Genomic DNA, 18,528 nt, shown 5'->3' on the forward strand with positions numbered 1-18,528 from the left:
GCCCGCCGGGAGCCCTGCCCGCGCCTCTGCCCGCGCCTCTGCCCGCGCCTCGTCGGTCTCGCTGCACCGCACGCCGCCACGCAACGCAGGCACGCAACAACGGCGGCGCAACACAGATCTCTCGCAGCCCGCTCGCGTGCCGGCGCGGTCACGCCTCAGGGCGCTGATTAGCCGGGCCGGCAGCTGAGTGCCATGGGGCGATCTCGCTGATTAGCTCTGTCAAGCTCTGGCTGGCAGCATGGAGCGCCGCGCCTTGCCTTCCCACTGGCTCCCGCCGCCCGCCCGCGGCCCCGTCGAGGGCGCGCCTGAGGGCAGCGGCGGCCGATCCTGGGCAGAGCTAGCCGGCTGCTGGCCTGCTGCTGGCCTGCTGCTGGCCTGCTGCTGGCCCGTATCGCTACCGCTGCTGGCCACTGCCCCAGCACGCCGTCTCGCCGTGCCCCAGCGGCCATGCCCGTTTAAACCATGGACGAGCAGCCATTTCCCCATCCTATGCCCAAGCTCGAAACAAAACAGGGGCCTCTGCGCATCTCGTCCCGCTTCTGCACCCGCATCGCACCGCACCGCTGCGCACCGTACCTAGGCTACCAGACGGCCTGGGCAGACCCTACCTCTCTCCACACACCTCCCGCCGCGCCCGCCCTGCAGGACCCGGCCCAGCACCGCCGCATATGTGAGAGCAGAGTGTCAGCGCGGCCCCGTCTTGTTTCACCCAGCGCCCTCTGCTTTTTCCTTGCGCCGTGGTACCAAGTGTTTCGCTTCGTCAGGAACCGTCGTCTTGTCCATGCATGCATGCACACTGCCGATTCTGAACGCCTACTAGCCAGGAACACCACGCCCCGCCCATGTGCCCGCCCTACTTGACCACCCAGACGTCCGCGTAGAGAGCTCTCTTCTCCCGCACCCCACCGCCTCCGCAGTCGCCATGAGCCACCTGGGCATGGAACACGACCAGCAGCAGCAGCACCACCACCACCACCACCAAGACCAAGGATACCACGACGCCACCGGCCAGTGGGTCGACAGCAGCGCTCAGTATCCCCACTCGCAGCACCACTCGCCCGCCCACGACTACAATGGATTCGCCTACAATCCCCTCCCCATGGAGCCCATGTACTCGCAAGGAATGTCCCAGGGCATGCCGCCGCCGCCGCCGCGGACCACCCACCAGCAGCTCCAGCCGCTCATCATGCCCCAATGGCCGAGCATGTTGACCAGCCAGTCCAACTATGCCCCGCCGCCCATGTACTCGGCGCCCGCCCCCGTCCCCGTCTCCGCCACGCCCACGCCCGTCTCCGCCACCTCGACGCGCTCGTCGGGCACTCCCAGGAAGACGCTGACGGACAACGACCGCCGGCGCATGTGTCTCTACCACGAGGAGAACCCCACGGTGAAGCAGACCGAAATAGGCGGTAAGTTTGGTTGCCACGACCCCGCGCTCGCGCGCACGCGCTGACGTCTTGTCTCACCAGCCATGTTCGGTGTGGAACGAAGGTATGGACAGTTGCACTCCTGAGCCGAGTCTCCTCTAACCTCTCCTTTGTAGCACCGTGTCCAAGGTTCTGCGGCAGAAGGAGAAGTATCTGTACCAGGATGACGGAAGCCGCTCCCCGATCAAGAGATCCAAGGGGAAGTTCCCAGACATAGAACGGGCGCTGTCAAACTGGGCGCGCAATCACCAAAGGTCGGGCCTGCCTTTGACGGACGCGATGATCAAGGAAAAGGCGCGATTCTTTGCAACGTCGGTCGGAAGCTCGGAGAACCATCTGAAGGCAAACAGCAACACTTGGCTGGAAAAATTCAAGCAGAAGAACAACCTCATGGGAGCTGGATCCAAGTCGAGGAAGAGCTCGATCGCAGAAGAGTCGGAAGCGTCGAACCCCGCGTCGGCCGCGCACACGCCCAACGGAATCTCGCCGACCTCGCCCAGCGGCGTCGCGTCGCCGTCGTCGATAACGCTGAGCTCGATGAAGAGCGAAGAAAACCTCAAGACGGAGAGCCCGGACAGCTTTGGGGACCTCTCCAATGGCCACCGTCCTTTTCCTCACTCGCAGAGTAACACATCCCTCTCCAGTGTGTTCACTGATGCGGCAGGTTCCACCTTTTCGGCCGGCCCCACGAGTCCAACGTCGCCCTTCTTCACACCCGACTCTGCCTGCGGACCCAGCCCTTTCATGCCGTCGCAGCAGTCGCGCATCCCTCCAGGCAGCCAGGGGCTGCAAAGGTCACGAAGTCAAACCTTCTCGGCTCTTGGTATAGAGGCCTACGGTTCACCACCATCATCCTCAGAGGCTGAGACACCGCGATACGTCACATCAGCTGCGCTCGACTCGCCGATATCGGACCCTCCCCTCAGCGGCGTTGAGGAGACGATGCATTCGGGCAATGCGCTGTTGAGAACCAGCTCGATGCAGCCGCCCCCACTCCCGGCCATCACCCCTGTTACGACGACGCAGCAGGTGTCGCCCATCAGCCCGGGCAGCAGTTCTGCTGCCTCGCCGACGCAGGAAGATGCGAGACGAGCGCTCGAGCTTGTCATGAGCTTCTTCCAGCAGCAGCCGAGCGGCTTCGTCGAGCCGTCGGAATACGTCACGATAGGGAAGCTGATGGAGAAGCTGAAGCTTCAGCGGGGCAACAGCGAGTCGCTTCCAGGCGGCATGCACCGCATACCGGAGCAGGAGTACGGCAGAAAAAGCTAAGAGAGCCGGACGCGAGGCGTCTTTGACCACTTTCCTACGACGTTACATACCGATCAATACGGAACAGCACATACCCCTTTCTGCAAAAATTTCTCGGTCTCTACTGGAATCAATATCCTCGATCGATGTCTTCCACGGCGCAATTTCCCCGGGAAATTGCTGATTTTCACCGGCGTCACCAACGAGCGGACGGTTATACAGGACGGTAAACGGTATGAGGACATACATTATCATCAGAGTACAGCGATAACAGCTTTGCTGGGGAACCGGACCGTGTCTTCCCGCGTATTTATTTTCGGTATCATTTTTAGTTGGATTCGATAGCCACCTTTCTTCATTCACGGGGACGAGGACGGAGTCGGAGACGGATACGATCTCATGTCACTTTGTTCGACCATCTGCCTGGCCCGTTTTCCGGTTTTCATTCTGTAGCTACTTTTTCTTTTTGGTTCTGTCTGGCCTGTGTCGACTAGTTTTCCTTGTTTGTCCAGCAGGCGTTCAGCCGCGCCTTTGCTCTCACGGATGGAGCCTTGTGTTCCCATCTTCTTCTGGAGGACGTGGCGTCAAGCCGGTGTCGCGGAGGGGGAAGCCAACACAAAAAAAGATTTCTGGACAATCCGCTCGCGCGGGCCTTCTTCTCGATGGTGGTTTTCTCTTTGGATCCCCTTGGTTGCGCTAGCTGCTTCAATGCCTTCTCGCTATATCCAAGTCCTGCTATTGCCATGGCGCTGCTGCTTGCACTGCTCGCGAATCCATGCTTCACTCCCGGGTTGCACCAGTCCCCAGCCCGGTTCATGCGCCAGCCAGGCGTGCAAGGCGACGAGCACAAAGCCACTGCACGCATCCGGGGAACATGCGTCGAGTCTCCTTACTTCACGAGGCCGCCGGGGAGCTCTGGGAGCGCACCGGCCACCGTGGGGGGCGTGTCGGCCATGCGGGCGGTCGCAGATCGGGCCTGAACACTCTCACTTCTCTCGAGGGCGGAGGAACGCCTCGCGTCGAGCGGCTGGCTGCATAAACGGTACCGACCAGAAGGCATCTTGCTGGCCCCAGCGCCCAGAGGTTCGACACGGGGGCGTCGCACAAGGCCAGGCTCGCGTGGTGTGGTACGACTTGCGGGAGAATCTGGAGTACCGCAGAGGCAGCGGGCGCGGGAAGCGTGCGAGGAAGATCGGCCGCTATACGTGCGAGGGTAAGGATGGGCTGGGGAGACGCACGCGAGGGGGCTCCACGCTCCGTTGGACAACGGCCGCAACCGTAGGACAAGGACGAGCATGGAGGCGCGGTCGAGAGCCCGATGCCGCTACCGCGTCTCTCTCTCTCTCTCTCTCCCTCTCTCGCGTTGCGAAGCGAAACCCGGCGCGGTGGTTACACACATGAAGGCGCGCTGGCACACTGGCAACAAGGGAACAAGGGCTCCATTCTGCGCAACCGAAGTTGCGCGACAGACGGCCGGCCTGCCCAGCAGGCCCAGCAGGCCCAGCACCACCCTTCCCCTCCAACATCGCACCTTCCCTCCTCCGCTTGCCGGCAGGCCCTGATCCATCGCCTGGCCCATGCCATGCTTGCCACGACATGGCTGCTCTGCCTCGCTTTCGCCCGAGCGCCCGCCCTGCCTTTTTGCTTTCCCCTCTTCCCGCCAGCTAACCTTTTCGCTTGCTTCCTCGATCCTCCCCGTATTCCGATGCCCTCGCCCTTCTCCATATATATTCTCTCGGCTCTCGTCCGCCTTGGCCCTCAACAGTGACAGTGCCCAAGATATGCACGTGTCCCCTGACCCTGGGCTTGGCTTCGTCAACCACCAGGTCTGCCGGCCATCGTCATTATCGACATCATTGGGCGAGATTGGGAGCGCCCGGCTTCAATCGATCCCGGGTCACGGAGCGGAGAGGGGAGGGGAGGGTCGGGTCGGCCGGGGAGCAAATGAACGGGAGAGCTGCAGAACCCTGCCATTACCCGTCGTACCTCGGCGCTTCTCTTTGCCGTTGTCTCTCCTTTCGGCTCCTGTATAACACAGTCCGTATGTGGCAACAAGGGGGGGGGCTTGCGAGGCTTAGATGGCTTTTGATTTTCTCGGGGGAATCGCAGCGGAGCGGCCGCTACCTATGTACGCAGCCGCATCCGCGTCCGGCAGCCACATTTTGCACAGCATCCATCTCACTCACTCACTTACTCTCTCACACACACACAACGACAAATGAACAGAAGGGTTTTTGCAATGAAGAGCAAAAAAAAAAAATAACACGATATCATGCGGGCGCGGGGGACAGCGGGGATGGGGATAGTTGGGCAGGATTAAGGCGACGGACGACTACTCACCGTTTAGCCCCGGACGTGGTCTGCTTTTGGAGTCATCCTCAACGCGCGCAAACAGCCCACATGTGGCCTTTTGGGGTTTCTATTTTTTTTTAATTTTTCTTCTTTTCCATCTCTCTCACACACCGCCCAATCCCCCGCCTCAGCGAGGCAGGCTGGCCATGAGCCAGCTCACGCGTACATACATACACAACTACGTAGACACTGGCGCTCGCCGCAGAAGGCTAGTCTGGTTGCAGCGCCAGCTCCAACCCCCTTCGGTCCCAATTCCCACTCTTCGTTCTCCACAAGAAACAAAGCGGGCAGTCCCAGCTCTTGGCCTCTCATCAGTCCGCTGCTGCTGCAGAGCACGGACGCCCGGGAAAAGCCACGATCGGCATGTGTGTAGAAAAAGCAAAAAAAGAGGGACCAACCATCTCTTTTCCCCCATCCAGTAACCCGTTTCTCATTACCCACGATTTGTCATGCTGCCTTTCTAGCTGGCTACCTAGCCAAAAGGCTAACGGAGGTTGCCCCGGCCGGCGATTGGAGCTCCCACCAAGCATGGCCGTACTCCGTAGCTATGTAAATTGACAGGCGCCCAATCATTTAGGAACCCTTGCGTCTGCCGTCTCTTTCAGCTCACCCACGTCCCCCATGTGGAAGACAAGACGAACAATAAAAGCAGGGGAAATTGGGAAACTATCGCAATTTGCAACCCCCCCGCCGCCCGCCGTTCAGATCCAAAACCCACTCCCCTCCCCTCCCCTCCCCTCTATTATGCAGGGCTTACGCCACATCATCGCGCAAGGATGGGACCGGCAGAAAAAAAAAAGTGAGCAGAGATGATAGGACACCGACCCATGCAAGAAGCAACTCTGATCCCGTCATGATTACTGAAAAGGCGGAGAGAGAGGGAGGAAATAACAACAAAGAAGAAGAAGAGACAGGGGTCGATCGAGTTTATGGTGAGTTGCATACATACGCCGTCCAAGCTTCTTGCTTCTGCTTCGCTGTCAGCCGGTGCTGCAGGGCAGGCCTTTCCAGGTTTTTTTTTTCCCTCTCCCCCTCCCTTCGCTGCGCTGCGCCGCGCTGCGCTGTGCTGCTGCGCGCGCGCCGTGAGCCAACGGACGCTGCTCGAAACTGGAAAAACGCAGCTGCTGTGCGACATCCCACCCGCATGACGCATACGTTAGCCTCCACATACATCCGACCACGGCGGTGGGAGGAGAGAGGAAGAGAGGAGGAGGGAGGGAGGGAAGGGGGGGTAACGACTACCCGCCACTGATGAGGAGGGGAGGGGGGGAGGCACAAAACCCCGCTTTCTCACTGGTCTGGACAGCTTGGGAATTTCCTTCTGTTTGGTTTCGTGCGTGTGTGTGTTTCTTTTTTTTTTAAAAAAAAAATCTTCTTTATTTCCCGCATGCACCGAATCATTATTCGCGGTGATGACGACGGCGACGACGACGACGATGGCTGATGATGGTGATGACGACGATGACGATGCATGCATGCGTTTTCGATCTCGCATCTGATGCTTGATCGCATTTTGCTCCTCTCCTCTCCTTCGTTTCTTCGTTCGCACCATTTTTTTTTCTTCTTTATTTCTCGCATGCGTGGCATTTTTTGCTCGTGTATTGTGTGTACAGTACCTACGCCAACACGCGTTCATGCCCCGGTTGACGGACCGCGTGTATGTATGCGCGCATGCGGCCACGTCCTCTCGTGTCTACATGCGTGGACTGACGTATACGTGCGTAAAGAGTTGTACTCCGGCCTTTTCCGTTGCAGTTCTGGCCCCCCTCCCCCCACCTCTTCGCTGTTTTGCAACGGTTCGTGAAGGTAGGTGATCAGGTACCCTGACTGCCGTCATTTCTCCTCGGCTTGTGGTCCACCGTCCTCGCCCATGATTAAGAGCAGACAGAGCTGCAGCATGTCTGACTAAAGAGTATCGTAAAGTAAGATATTTACAGAAAAAAAGAAAAAAAGGCACCGTGCAGCTGCTACACCGAGAAACCTATACAATCACCTCTCAGCTGCGACAATCGGAGCTTTGCGTCGTATGTAGGGGCGCGTGTGAGAGAGGGAGAGAGAGAGAGCGCGCGCGCGCGAACTGGGAGCAGGGAAGGCCAGCCAGCCATCCAGCCAGCCAGCCAGCCAGCTGGCCATCCATCCACGAGCGCGCGCGCGGGGCACAAACGACCAAAAGAAGAGCCAAAGCACATGCGCGCGCGCAATCCGCCCATCTCTCAGCCCAGCTCAGCCGAGCCCAGCCGAGCCCAGATCACAACCTCCAACGGTCAGGTAACAATAATAATACTCAGCCTCCTCCTCCACCTCCTCTTCTCCAACGTCCCACGTCCCATCTCTACCCGAGAGCGAGAGACCAACAAAAGGCCAAGCCGCCACACGGGGAAAAGGGGAAAAAAAAAAAAGGGCCCTCCTAGCTAGCTCATCGGTTGCGACCATGTGATTCATGCCGCGTTGGTTGATCGGGGGTTTGAAATTATCAAAGAAGCTACACTAAGCGAAAGGACATGGGCGTTAGATTGTTTTGAGGCTTCCCACTCGACACTATAAGATTCCATTGCTATAGGGGAGGGCAGGGCATAAGGGGGCCGGACGTGGAGCCGAGGACGATAATGGCGTCATATTTTGCCAGACGGCATTACCGCCGCCCGCTCCGCCCCGCCTAGGGTACCACAGGAAAGAACGGCCGAAGCCAGAGCGAGGGAAGGAAAAAGTAAATCGTAAAACTGCGGTACGGCTGGCGGGCGGAAGCGCGGGTAGACGGACGGACGGCGGCGGGCGCCGCTACCGGCGGTCAGACCGCGTAGAGGGAAAAAACGATAATTAAACATCGGCAAACTGTTGAAAGGTCATTTCTCTTTGGTGATTGATGAAAGTGAACATTGCGTGGCTTGTGTCAATAACAAAGAAAAAACCCCCCTCCCGACATTTGAGAGTCTCCAAGTATTGATTGATTATCATTGACGTCGACTGTAAACGAGAAAAAAAAAAAACATCAAAGCTCCTACCTAGGCCGACCTCTCGTCCATCAATTCATCCACCCCTAGCTCGCCCATCTCCGGCATCAGCCGTACAACGATCAATTCGATGATCCCAAAGATGAGATGCTTGTTCAGATACGGATCGCCCAGCACGTCCAACAGCCGCTCCACCTCTCTCTGCTGCACCGGATCCACTCCTTCCTCTTCCTCTCCTTCCTCGTCGTCATCTCCCCGCACGCCGCCGTCGGAACCGCCGAGGCCGCGGCTGCCGCTGCCGCTTCCAAACAGTCTCGACCTGACGAAGCTCGGCGTGGCGTCCAGCACCGCTCTAGCCGCGCGGCGCTTGGTGGCCAGCGCCTCGTCCGGCGTGGGCGGGATGCGCGCGGGACCCGGGGCGAAATTGGGGAAGATGGAGGTGCGCAGGGTGCGCAGTATCGGGGGTAGCAAAGCCGGATTGAGCATCCGGCTCTTGATCTCGTGGGATAGGAGCCTGTTCGGTTTCAGAAGACAAAGGGATTTTTGCCATGGTTAGCCACCGCAGTCTGCTGATGCAAGCGTTTGAAGATGGTGATGGGATCGCCAGCCCTGCCAAAAGCAACGAGTGGTGGGAGAGGGGAAGGTGGGTGTGCGAGTGGTAGGGCAGGCAAGGCAAGGCAGGGAGAGCAGCAGGGGGAACAGAAAGCGGACAAATTGTGCGCGCCGATCGAGATGGGGGCTTGGTTTGGGCGATCGGCGAGCAGGCGGGATTGCGATATGGAGAGGCCATTGGCCGGTTGTCTTGGGCGTCGATGCACCAGTGCAATATGGCGTTGATGACGGATATGACGATGGGCTGGCGAGGGTTTCGCGAGCAGCCCTGTCGGCCCCTCTTCCTCCAGGGACCCAGGGACCCAGGGACCCAGGGCCCCAGGGCCCCACGGCGAGAAGCGAGAAGCGAGAAGCGAGAGTAATTGCCGCGCGCGGTGGTGATGGGGCGATGCTGGGCCAGACGTCGGGGCGTGAGACAAGCATCCAGCGGCGGCAGCGAGTCGGTGAGACTTGGGATCGCCTGATGCAACGCTCCGACGGGGGTTGCGAGTGGTTGCTGCCCACAAAAGCTTCGAGTGAGGCGCTCTGGCGAAGGCGTGGTGCAGCCATGCTATTGACGAGGGCGCCCATGCAGCAGCGCGGCCGGTCCCGAGCATGCGAGTGGTAGGCAGGCAGGCAGGCAGATCAGCCGGGCGCGTATACGGGACGGCTGGCCGGCTGGGAAGGGCGCGCGCTGCAGGCCAGACCGCGCGGGAGGCGGGACGTTGTCTTCGTTGCGGCGATTGCTGTGTGAAGGCGCCAAGGCCGGGTCGGCCGGCGTGCGTCGCATTGCCGGGGCGTTGCTGGGGCTTTGCTGGGGGGCCGGGGGCGCATCATGCGCGATAAGGGTATGAAACCGCGGGCCGGGGGGGGTGCAGGTCAAGTGACCAGCAGCGCATGCGGCGCTAGGCAGGGAACGGGGACATGGGGCGAAAAGGTCGAACCAAAGCGAACTCACCTGTCCAATGGCGCGTTTGTGCCACCCACCCGCCCCGGCCCGCTGACGGCACTCCACTGCGCCAGCGACAGTGCGCCCGCGAGCCACGGCATCCGCGCCTTCAATTCGAGCAGCTGTCCCGCGCACGTCCACGCGCTCATCCCCAGCACGGCCGACGGCTCCTCCGCCGCCCACGCCGCCTCGAGCGATTGGCGCCTGCCCTCGACCGGCGACGACGACACGAGCCTGCTGCGCTCCGGCAGCGACGGGGATGCCGCCAGCGCCGCGACAACGGCCCGCACCCACGTCGCCGCCAGAAACGCGAACTGGCACGCCGCCCAGAACAGCAGGCTGAGCTCGCCAATCGCCCTGCCCGCCGCGCCGCCGTCTGACCGCGCCCTGGGCGCCGCCTCGTTGACCAGCCCAAACTGCTCGAGCCGACTCGTCGCTTTCGCCGGGGGAGCCGGGGGTGCCGCCTCCGCCGCGTGCACCACCTCAGCTATCTTCTCCACCGCCTCCCACAGCATCCACGCCTCGCACACCTTGTTGCTCACCGCGCCGCCAATGATCATCTCCGAGATGATCTCCGCCACCAGCGCCCGCAGGCACGCGTTGTCCAGGTCCTCGGTCGGCAGCAACACCGCGAGCACGCCCTGCACCAGCAGCTGCCGCCAGCACGCCTCATTCTCGCCCTGCTCCACCACCGTTGCAGGCTCGGCTTCAGACGGCACCGGCGTCAGCGCAGGGTGCGGGCGCAGCGTGTGGTAGATGTGTCGGTGCCCCGCCGCCAGCGGGCTGTCCTCAGAAGCGCGCTGCGCGGTCCGATATGCTGTGACGAAGTGTGATCAGCCCTGTGTAGCCGCCCGCCATAGTCATGCCTCACTCACCGTCCAGGTGCTGCGTTACAAGCTGCGGGATTTCGTCCAGGATCAGCCCTTCCAGATCGACCTTTCGCAGCCGCTGCTCCAGCCCACGCGTGCAGTGGGCAATGATCCGGATGACCTCATCCACAAAGACATGATCTGGTGTGATTTTGGCGTACCACCCGTACACAAACTCCTTGATGATTACCGCGATGATGGCATAGACCTGCAGGTCCACCTCGTTCGAGCTCGTCAACGGCGGCAGCAGTTCGTCCAGCGGCTTCGGCGATGGCTTGCCCTTCTCGCCACCCGCCAGGATGTTGGATGAGAGCTGGTGGGCGCAGAGGACGCGGCGGACATAGGCGGCCGTGGCCTTGTCAGATGCGGCATCGGCACTGGCGCGCGCGGTGGCTTCGGGGCGGGCGGCGGCTCTGGTTGGGAGCGAGGCGCTGTGCGGATCCGGGCCAGTAGCAAGGCGAGATGGCTTGGATGGCGGGACCTGGGGTGCGCTGGAGACCCTCATGGGAGGCTGCGGCATGGCTTCAACCTCCGCCGAGGCGCATTGCGCGCTGCGAGGGCGGGAGTCGGAAGGCGCTAGGAGCTGTCCGGGCGCTCACGTCGTAGTGTCGGTGCGAGAAATGGTAGCAAATGGATCCAGCGGGCGCAGCAGTTGCGGTGGTGGCAGTTCTCGTCAGCATCATGTTGAGCAGCACCTTGGTCTCGTCACCTCCGTGCTCGCGCGCTCCGCCGTCGGCGTGTGCATCGGCCCGCGAAGGCGGTGAGCCCAGCCCAGCTGTGAGCTCAACACCAGAGCTCTCTCGCAACTCTGCCTCGTTCGCGAACCCCCGCATCCACCATGGCGCCCAACGTGCCTGCGAAGCTCGAGCCTGTCGACAGTACGTGATCCTGCATCCGCAAACAGTGCCTGTTCTGACGTCCACGCGCAGGCCAGATCAAGAAGGTCGTCCAGAACCTCTTCCAGCTCGTCGTCCAGGTCCACGACTACCAGGGCACAAACACCGAAGATGCCATGAAGCGCGAGATGTGTGCCTGATACCACCGTTATGTTTTCCTACTTGCTGACCAGAAACAGCACCAACCTTCTTGCCAACTTGCTCCAACTATCGCGCGAAGCCTCCAGCCTCACCCTTCACATTCCTCCGGACATTATCTCCTACGTAGAGAACGGCCGCAACCCCGACATCTATACTCGCGAGTTCGCCGAGCTTGTACAAAAGAACAACCAGAAACTGAAGGGCAAGAGTGAGGCATTCGCCCAGTTCCGCGACATCCTGGCAAGCAAGATAATTACCGCTTTCCCGGACATGGAGCAGGATGCCAAAAGGATTGTGTCCAACACCGGTGGCAACCCAGCGACCCTGTAAATCATGTCTTTGAGCATCTCTCGCCTCGAATCGAGCGCGCCGTCCTCGTGGTGACATTTATTTTCTCGCAAAGATAGCGGCTTGGAGCCATCATAGCCGCCGATCCACTCCGAACGATATTCCTGAGACAGCATTCACCCTGAAGGTACTGCACTCCTACAGAACTGGTCTAGCAAAGTGTATCCTCTGGCACTCCTAGGCTCTCATGCTGCGTTCACGCCTGCTATCGCCGGAAAGCACCATGCCCCCACGCCTCCAGCGCGTCTCACATGCCTTTCTGTAGCGGCTCCCGCAATAATCTGGCACCCGTCCATCGAATAGCTGGACTCGCCATTGTACCGACTTTCGTGTCTCAGGCCAGCACCCACTATACTACCTGCTTTACAGATGCGGAGACCTATCCGATTTACGTCGCCTCGAAGTCAGGCTCTACGAAGTCGTTCCACGTAGAGCATGCGTATCAATGCCGTGTGACATCTTGATTCAGCTAGCCAAGTTTTTGGCTCAACGGCAAGCGAGGCATTGGCGTAGATATCGGTATTTGCAATAGGACTAACTCACATGATGGATTGTGGTCTTCTTTTCTTTCATGTAATTGAGGCCTGGTATCACTATCTCGAGTTTCACTTGCGGGCTTGAGGCCTGATTAGAACTTTTTGAGGGATTTTGGCTCGTAACAACCTGAAGCACGGTTGCCTGGTAACTTCGTATCGCACTACTATGTTGGTGCGTTCATGTAGACCGGATTCCATATGTTATTTTCATACCCAGCATGGTGGGCCAGGACGCACCCGTTTCACATTCGCACTTGGTGACTGCCGCTTACCGGTGCTAGTAAACATTGGGAGCCACATTTAGATATAGTAGACCTCCCGTAGAATCAAAGACTATTGAGATCTACTAAGATCGTATCATTTTCACAGGAACACTTATATTTGGAATGTCAGGCTTCTCGTAACCTGCCTACTCTTCTATCTAAGTAAGTTACATTATGAGCTCTTTATTGGCCATCTTCCATTACCTCCCTGATTTATTAGGTCATAAATCGACTAAGTCTTTCTCATGCTTCTAGAGTCTCGGTTGGAATGTAACAGTCATTCGTACTCTGCCCGACCCGACCTCGCAACGACATGATAGAGCCTGTCAAGCGTCTGATTAACTGCCTAGGAAAGCATCTCCCCCATTCCTATATTATAGCCATTGAAGACCAAGTGCAGCATAGGAATCGAGGAACAAAGGTGGTTGGTAGTTGGTATTTAAGACTTTCCCCCTCCCCGTAGACCAAAAGTTATCATACAGTCCAAGACCTGTTCGATGGGACTGTTGATGATGATGTGACTGACGCACTTACGACCTCCTCTCCATCTTCAACTCCAGAAGAACGCCGCCCCTTCCTTCCCTCAATCCCAGGCCACAAGAAGAAAACAACAACAACACAACAAGGCCACTGGCCTCCGGACGCGTCGAACCCCTCCCGCCCGCGACAGACAATGCTTGCTCGCTTTCCCAAAGAAAAAATTCCAAAATACTAAAATCCTTATCGCAAACAAAGGTAACCTGTTCGACCGGAACTGCAGAGAAAGACAGAGAGAGAGACAGAGAGAGTGCGTGCGCCGTAATCATACCATCGCCCCAAAATGCTTCAAGCTCCTTTCCATTTTAGCTGCCCCCCACTAGGTAGCCTCCCCGGCCGGCATCACCGGAAGTTCCAAACGGGAAAGTTGCCTCCGCCGACAGGACTGAGCTTGAGGTGCTGGTACGGACTGCTTTGCGGGTCGTAGTAGAGGCCCTCGATCGCGCCGTCGCTGCGCCGCAGGCAAACGTAATAGAACCCGCTGATGGTCAACCCGCACCCGTCCTCTCCCGCATCCTCGTCCTGATCCGTACTCGCCGCCGGGGGGTCTCTCAGCAAAGAGGCGTGTTGGGAAGGGTCGGAATCGCTGGTGTCCGTGGTCATGGGCGAATCGGCGGGGGTGACATGGGTGGCGGCTGCGGCGGCTGCCCGCCTTCGTGCCGAGGATGTGGATTTCACAAAACAGCGCTCCTTCCACCGCATCAGGATCCACTCTTGTGCCAATTCCGTAACATAGTCGTGTGAGACGAGCTTGTGGACGAGATCGTGGTCGCTGAGATGAGCGAATGGGGGCAACTTCCGCCAGTACGTGGCGTCTGTTGCTAGACTACTCTTGAAGGATTCAGTGAGAAGGGTGTGGGTACGTAGATCAAGGATTTCGCCTTCTAGATATGTTGTGATACTCGAGGTGCGGGTTCCAGGTCGGGAAGGCCCGCTTGCTGCCGGATCAAGCGTACTGCCAGGAAACGAGGGAGGGTGTGATGGTACATTGTAAGCTTCCATTGTCGCGGCGAGGGTCATGTTTTCCCAGTCCACGGCGTGGACGGTGACCTTGACAGGCCAGCGGTCCTGTTGTTGTGTTTGTTGGGTCGCGGGATCTTCTACTCTGCGAGCGTGGGGCGGAATTGGATTATTATGGCTCATCCAGGGCCGTGCTACATCGAACCGGGTTGATGTCATGGGGGAGTCATTGTTTCGAAAGCGGTATAGTGTGGTTGAGGTAGCGGTAGGGATATTTGAGGAGGTGGTGACGCTTGAGGTAACGGTAGTGGCGTGTTGTGAACCGGAAAACACGGCACCAGGCGCTAACCATGAGGTTTCTGCAGGTCCAGGGATTGTGTTGACATCGAGGATGAAGTCCTGGTGGTTTTCGCCGAAGAATTCCTTGGTGACGAAGCCCGCATCCGCCGCATGGAAGAGGCTGTCTTCGTAGGAATCCGAGCTCCGGATCTGGGAAAGATAATTGATGGTTTGCTCCAGCCAGGGAGAAGTGGGCGCGGGGCTGCTGGACGGGTTCTCGAGATAGCTCCGCCTGTACGAGTCTAGCCTCGTTCGATCCCGCGCCTCGCTTGATCGGCTGCTCAGGTGCCAGCCGTATCGGCTCGTTTCTATCCGGTTGAGGTCGGACCGGTCCTGTGAAGTTCGCATGGCCGCGTCCCGCTCGGTGATGTAGCGCTGCATTGTCTCCCGCGAGCGCGCCGAGAAGCGCGGGTGCCGTCTCGATTGTGTCGAACGCAGGGACGACTCGGAGGGCTGCGTGGCCCGCTGGCCCATGACGCGGGAGTAGCGCGCCGCGGTATCCTCGGACAGGCCTCCTGGAAAGGGAGTCGATGGTTCTTGCCGCAACGTCCGCAGTATCTCCTGTAGCTCCTCGTGGTCGCGGTCGGCCGAGGCATCGGCGGGCGGGCTCCAATTGTACAGCGAGTTTCTCGAGGGCACGCGGTCACTGTAGGACAGGGAGTCTTCCATGCGACTGAGGCGGCTCAGCACGCGCTGCAGGTGCGTCTGGCGATCACGCTCATCATGCTGCATCTCGGCGGTCCGGGCGCGCAGTCGTTCCCGGGCAACGCGCACTTCCTCGAATAGCTCATCCTCCGCTTGAGCGTTCTGCTGGCGCCACTCCTCCTGGGGATCGACGGGGCGGCGCAGGAAGCTCACGTTGTCGGCGTCGATCTCGTTCTCGGCCTGGGTGGTCAGTGTGGCGGCGAGGTTGATGACCTGGGGCGACACGGGACTCTCGAGCTGACGGAGGGCGGAGAGGTAGGAGGGTGGGGTGTTGGGCCGCGCGGGCTCGTCCTGTGGGCGACATCAGCGGAGACGTCAGCGGGCGGAAGCAGCGAGCAGCGGGCGGCGATGCGCCAAGCGGCCGGTGCACTCTACCTACCGACGGCTGCGGGCTTGCCCTCGACGTGGGCGGCGGCATCGATGTTCCAGCCTGCGCAGGGCGAAGGATGCGGCGGTTCGAGCGACGGCGAGGCGGCAATACTAGGTCGTGCGTGGGGCGTCGTCAGAGGGGCCAGAGGCATCGCGAGACCAGGCGCATTGGTGCTGGCAGTGTCGGCTGGGGTGCAACAAGGGCGCGGGCTGGCAGCGGCGACGGGCGAGGGCGGCGGCAACAAAGATCGCGTTGTCTTTGTGAGATGCAGGCGGCCGGCGCTGAGCCTCCTTTTGCGGCTGAAACGGCGAGCCGCTCGTTTGTCGGTAACGGTTGGCCGCGGGGCGCGTGCTGCAGGGCGAAGTCACAGTAGTGATAATGCGGGGCGCGTGAAGTCTCCAGGCCCCGCAGAGCGCAGCGCCAGTTGTGAGGATGGCCGCCGGCCCACTGACGTTATTGTATTCGACGCCGTCACAAGACCGGAGTAGCGCCCGTTGCCCATGCCACCCCTGTCGCCGGCCAACTTCAATTGATGAGTGTTCTATTACTTTCAACGCTAGTTTGCACTGAGAACTGCTCCTATCTAACCAGCATCCGCTTCCCGCCGCGCCCTGCGCTTTGGTTTTCTCGTGCTCGCCGAGACGGTAGGGGAGATGATCCTACCAGCCCACGCCCAGCGAGGCCCGAAGCCGGGAAGGCAGCCGATCAGGGCGTCGAGAGCGTGCGTGTCCGCAAGCGGAGCGCCGCACCTCTCCGGGCCGTCTGCCACAGGCAGATCGACCTTTGCGCCCATCCGACTTCCTCGCCCCGTCTCCGACCAACGCCAGCGCGTGGGGAGAACACTACACGACATGCCAGACGTCGTATATGTCTCTGCCGCCGCCTTCCACCAAGTCCAGCTGGCAGTCAATGCCAGTGTGTGGGTAGCCAGAGCGCCGCTGCGCCGGGAGATGGGCTGGCCGTCTCGCCCAGCGCAGCAAGGCACCCGTTGACGACATTAGAAAAAAGGAAAGTGGGTGAACCGAGTATACCCGCCCGTTAGCCGTGAGGCATGAACCCTGTCTTTTAAAATGCTTGACATGCGAACCTCCCAGAGATGCAAAATGAAAAAAAGGAAAGAGAACCAGGCTCGGCTGGTGCGTACACGGAAAGACAGAAACACGCTCGCTAAAATGACAGCAATGACGGGAAAAAGGGATATCAAGGGAAAGATTTACCAAGGAAATAAAGAAGGAAATCCGCTGAATCAATCATAACGCCGTCCCATGTGCCCCGAGTGGATTATGACGTGAGGACATCAAGTCATACAGAGTCGCATCTCATCTCGTCGAGTTCATCGCAATGCTGTCCGAGTAAGACTGCGGGAGGGAAATAATACAGGAGAACCTGTGATTGGCCAGATCAACAGCTTCTCGGGCTGTCCTTGTCAGCGTGGACCTTTGTTGTAGCCGCCCTTCACATGGCGGCTGCGAATTGGGGGGTGAACTCGTGATAGCCCATCCCAAATCCGCCGAAGCCCGTGTGAGACGGCGTAGGTCCGCACTGGTTGATCAAGGTGCTCGGAAACGAGATGGCGGGCATCGGAGCCGTCGGCTGAGGCGGGCTGTAGTACTGGTTCGAGGTGCACAACGGCTGGCTGTAGGAAGGCGTCGGCGACGGCAACTGGAGGTCGTTCATGCCCATGGTGGTCCAGAACGTCGAGTTCTCGGCGCCAGTCGTGATTGTCGGGCTCGGCGTGGACGGGATGACCCTCCAGGACTCAACGGGCGCGGGGTGAACCGGCGGTCCCTGCTGAGGAGAGTGCCACCAGTGGCCAGACGGCGAACTCGGCAAGATGGTCGGGGGGCGAACAACGTCGACGATCCTCGGCGGCGGCGGGAGGAGCGGAAGGAACAGTCCCGTAATAGCATGCTTGACATCCTCCGACCTGCCATCCAGCAGCTCTCCGGCTCCATCCTCTTCAAGGCCTTCCAGAGCGCGCACGCCGGTGCGGAAAACGTAGCGGTTGACGGCCTGGACAAATTCTTCCTGCAGCTTCTTCAACTGAACCTCCTTCTCGGCCCACGACCAGGTGTTCGCAGCCACATCGACCGAGTAGATGTCCTTGTGGTACTCGACAAGCGCGTCAATGGTGTCCTGGGTGAGCTTGAAGGCGACCTCGTGTTGTGACACCATGTCGACGTGCACGACGTAGGCCTCGACGTGGATCAGCTGGTAGTTGAACATGGCCTCCACCAGCGGATCGGCGTCCCGGCGCAGCTCGGAATCAGGCGCCTTGGGGAGCATGAGGGAGCACAGCGACCAGATGGCCTGCGGGCCAGACAGCGTCTCGGTGAGACAGCGGAAGTGCTGGGGCACGCTGTTGAGCGGACGCTTGATGCGGTTTATCCGCTTGAGCGTCTGCGTCAACCAGGGCTCGACCTTGGAGTTCAGCACGACGGTGGGCGCGCTGCGCGGCGCGAAGGCGGCGGCAGACGCAGGCAGTAAGGATATGGGCATGGCGACGGAGCGAGATGATGAGTAATACGGGAAAAATGCGACGGATTATGGGACAACGTTAAGTGAAAGCGGAAAACGAAATGGAAAAAGAATAGGTCTCTGGCGGTCCCAGCGAGGGAAGTGGTTAGCACGCCTGATTGTCTTGAGGGAGAGAGACCGACGAATGAGAGGGGGCGAAGAGGGGGTGAGAGGTGAAGGGTAGGGAAGGGCTAGCGGCGGGGTGGCCTTTTCCTTTAAGTCGCGGGTGGATCTGGTGGAGTGGCCGCCGGTAGGTCGGCGGCGTGTGGCCATCGCGCTGGCTGGGGGCTGGGTGCGTGCAGCGCGCTTTCGGCAAGGCTTGCATGCCATCAGACTCTACTCAACCGTGCAGCAGCTCGCGGGCTAGCAGCAGCGCCGTGGACCCAGCTCCAGCTGCTCCGCATGCGCGTTTCTGCGCGAGATGCACGAAATTGCCCGCGCTGCCCCAGCCTCCGTGCCTCCCAGCGTGGCGGCGGCGGCGGCGGCGGCGACGGCGACCAGCGAGAGCCGGCCCACTGCCAGCGCAGCC

General features: G+C 60.0%; 6 protein-coding genes across 6 annotated transcripts; 2 read left to right on the forward strand and 4 right to left on the reverse strand.

Annotated features, from left to right (window-relative positions):
• Positions 1 to 922: 922 nt before the first annotated feature.
• Positions 923 to 2,696, forward strand: BKCO1_1200017 (centromere binding protein b; the record flags this gene model as incomplete). Its single annotated transcript, XM_020270666.1, has 3 exons — positions 923 to 1,409; positions 1,470 to 1,491; positions 1,544 to 2,696. The coding sequence occupies 3 exons, from the start codon at positions 923 to 925 to the stop codon at positions 2,694 to 2,696; spliced, it is 1,662 nt and encodes a 553-aa protein (XP_020132564.1).
• A 5,333-nt stretch (positions 2,697 to 8,029) lies between these two features.
• On the reverse strand, positions 8,030 to 8,464 carry BKCO1_1200018 (pxa domain-containing protein; the record flags this gene model as incomplete). The annotated part of the gene is made up of 1 exon (XM_020270677.1): positions 8,030 to 8,464. The coding sequence occupies one exon, from the start codon at positions 8,462 to 8,464 to the stop codon at positions 8,030 to 8,032; it is 435 nt and encodes a 144-aa protein (XP_020132573.1).
• A 1,059-nt stretch (positions 8,465 to 9,523) lies between these two features.
• Positions 9,524 to 10,907, reverse strand: BKCO1_1200019 (pxa domain-containing protein; the record flags this gene model as incomplete). The annotated part of the gene is made up of 2 exons (XM_020270688.1): positions 9,524 to 10,335; positions 10,394 to 10,907. 2 exons carry the CDS (start codon positions 10,905 to 10,907, stop codon positions 9,524 to 9,526), a joined length of 1,326 nt encoding a protein of 441 aa, XP_020132572.1.
• A 318-nt stretch (positions 10,908 to 11,225) lies between these two features.
• On the forward strand, positions 11,226 to 11,754 carry BKCO1_1200020 (mediator of rna polymerase ii transcription subunit 10; the record flags this gene model as incomplete). The annotated part of the gene is made up of 3 exons (XM_020270690.1): positions 11,226 to 11,265; positions 11,317 to 11,413; positions 11,463 to 11,754. The coding sequence occupies 3 exons, from the start codon at positions 11,226 to 11,228 to the stop codon at positions 11,752 to 11,754; spliced, it is 429 nt and encodes a 142-aa protein (XP_020132466.1).
• Positions 11,755 to 13,450: 1,696 nt separating this feature from the next.
• On the reverse strand, positions 13,451 to 15,633 carry BKCO1_1200021 (vacuolar import degradation protein vid24; the record flags this gene model as incomplete). Its single annotated transcript, XM_020270691.1, has 2 exons — positions 13,451 to 15,403; positions 15,496 to 15,633. The coding sequence occupies 2 exons, from the start codon at positions 15,631 to 15,633 to the stop codon at positions 13,451 to 13,453; spliced, it is 2,091 nt and encodes a 696-aa protein (XP_020132467.1).
• A 1,304-nt stretch (positions 15,634 to 16,937) lies between these two features.
• BKCO1_1200022 (uncharacterized protein) lies at positions 16,938 to 17,981 on the reverse strand (the record flags this gene model as incomplete). The annotated part of the gene is made up of 1 exon (XM_020270692.1): positions 16,938 to 17,981. One exon carries the CDS (start codon positions 17,979 to 17,981, stop codon positions 16,938 to 16,940), a length of 1,044 nt encoding a protein of 347 aa, XP_020132464.1.
• Between the last annotated feature and the right edge of the window lie 547 nt (positions 17,982 to 18,528).

This window comes from Diplodia corticola (assembly GCF_001883845.1).
Source record: "Diplodia corticola strain CBS 112549 chromosome Unknown scaffold12, whole genome shotgun sequence".
In the NCBI taxonomy this organism is placed as follows: Eukaryota; Fungi; Ascomycota; class Dothideomycetes; order Botryosphaeriales; family Botryosphaeriaceae; genus Diplodia; species Diplodia corticola.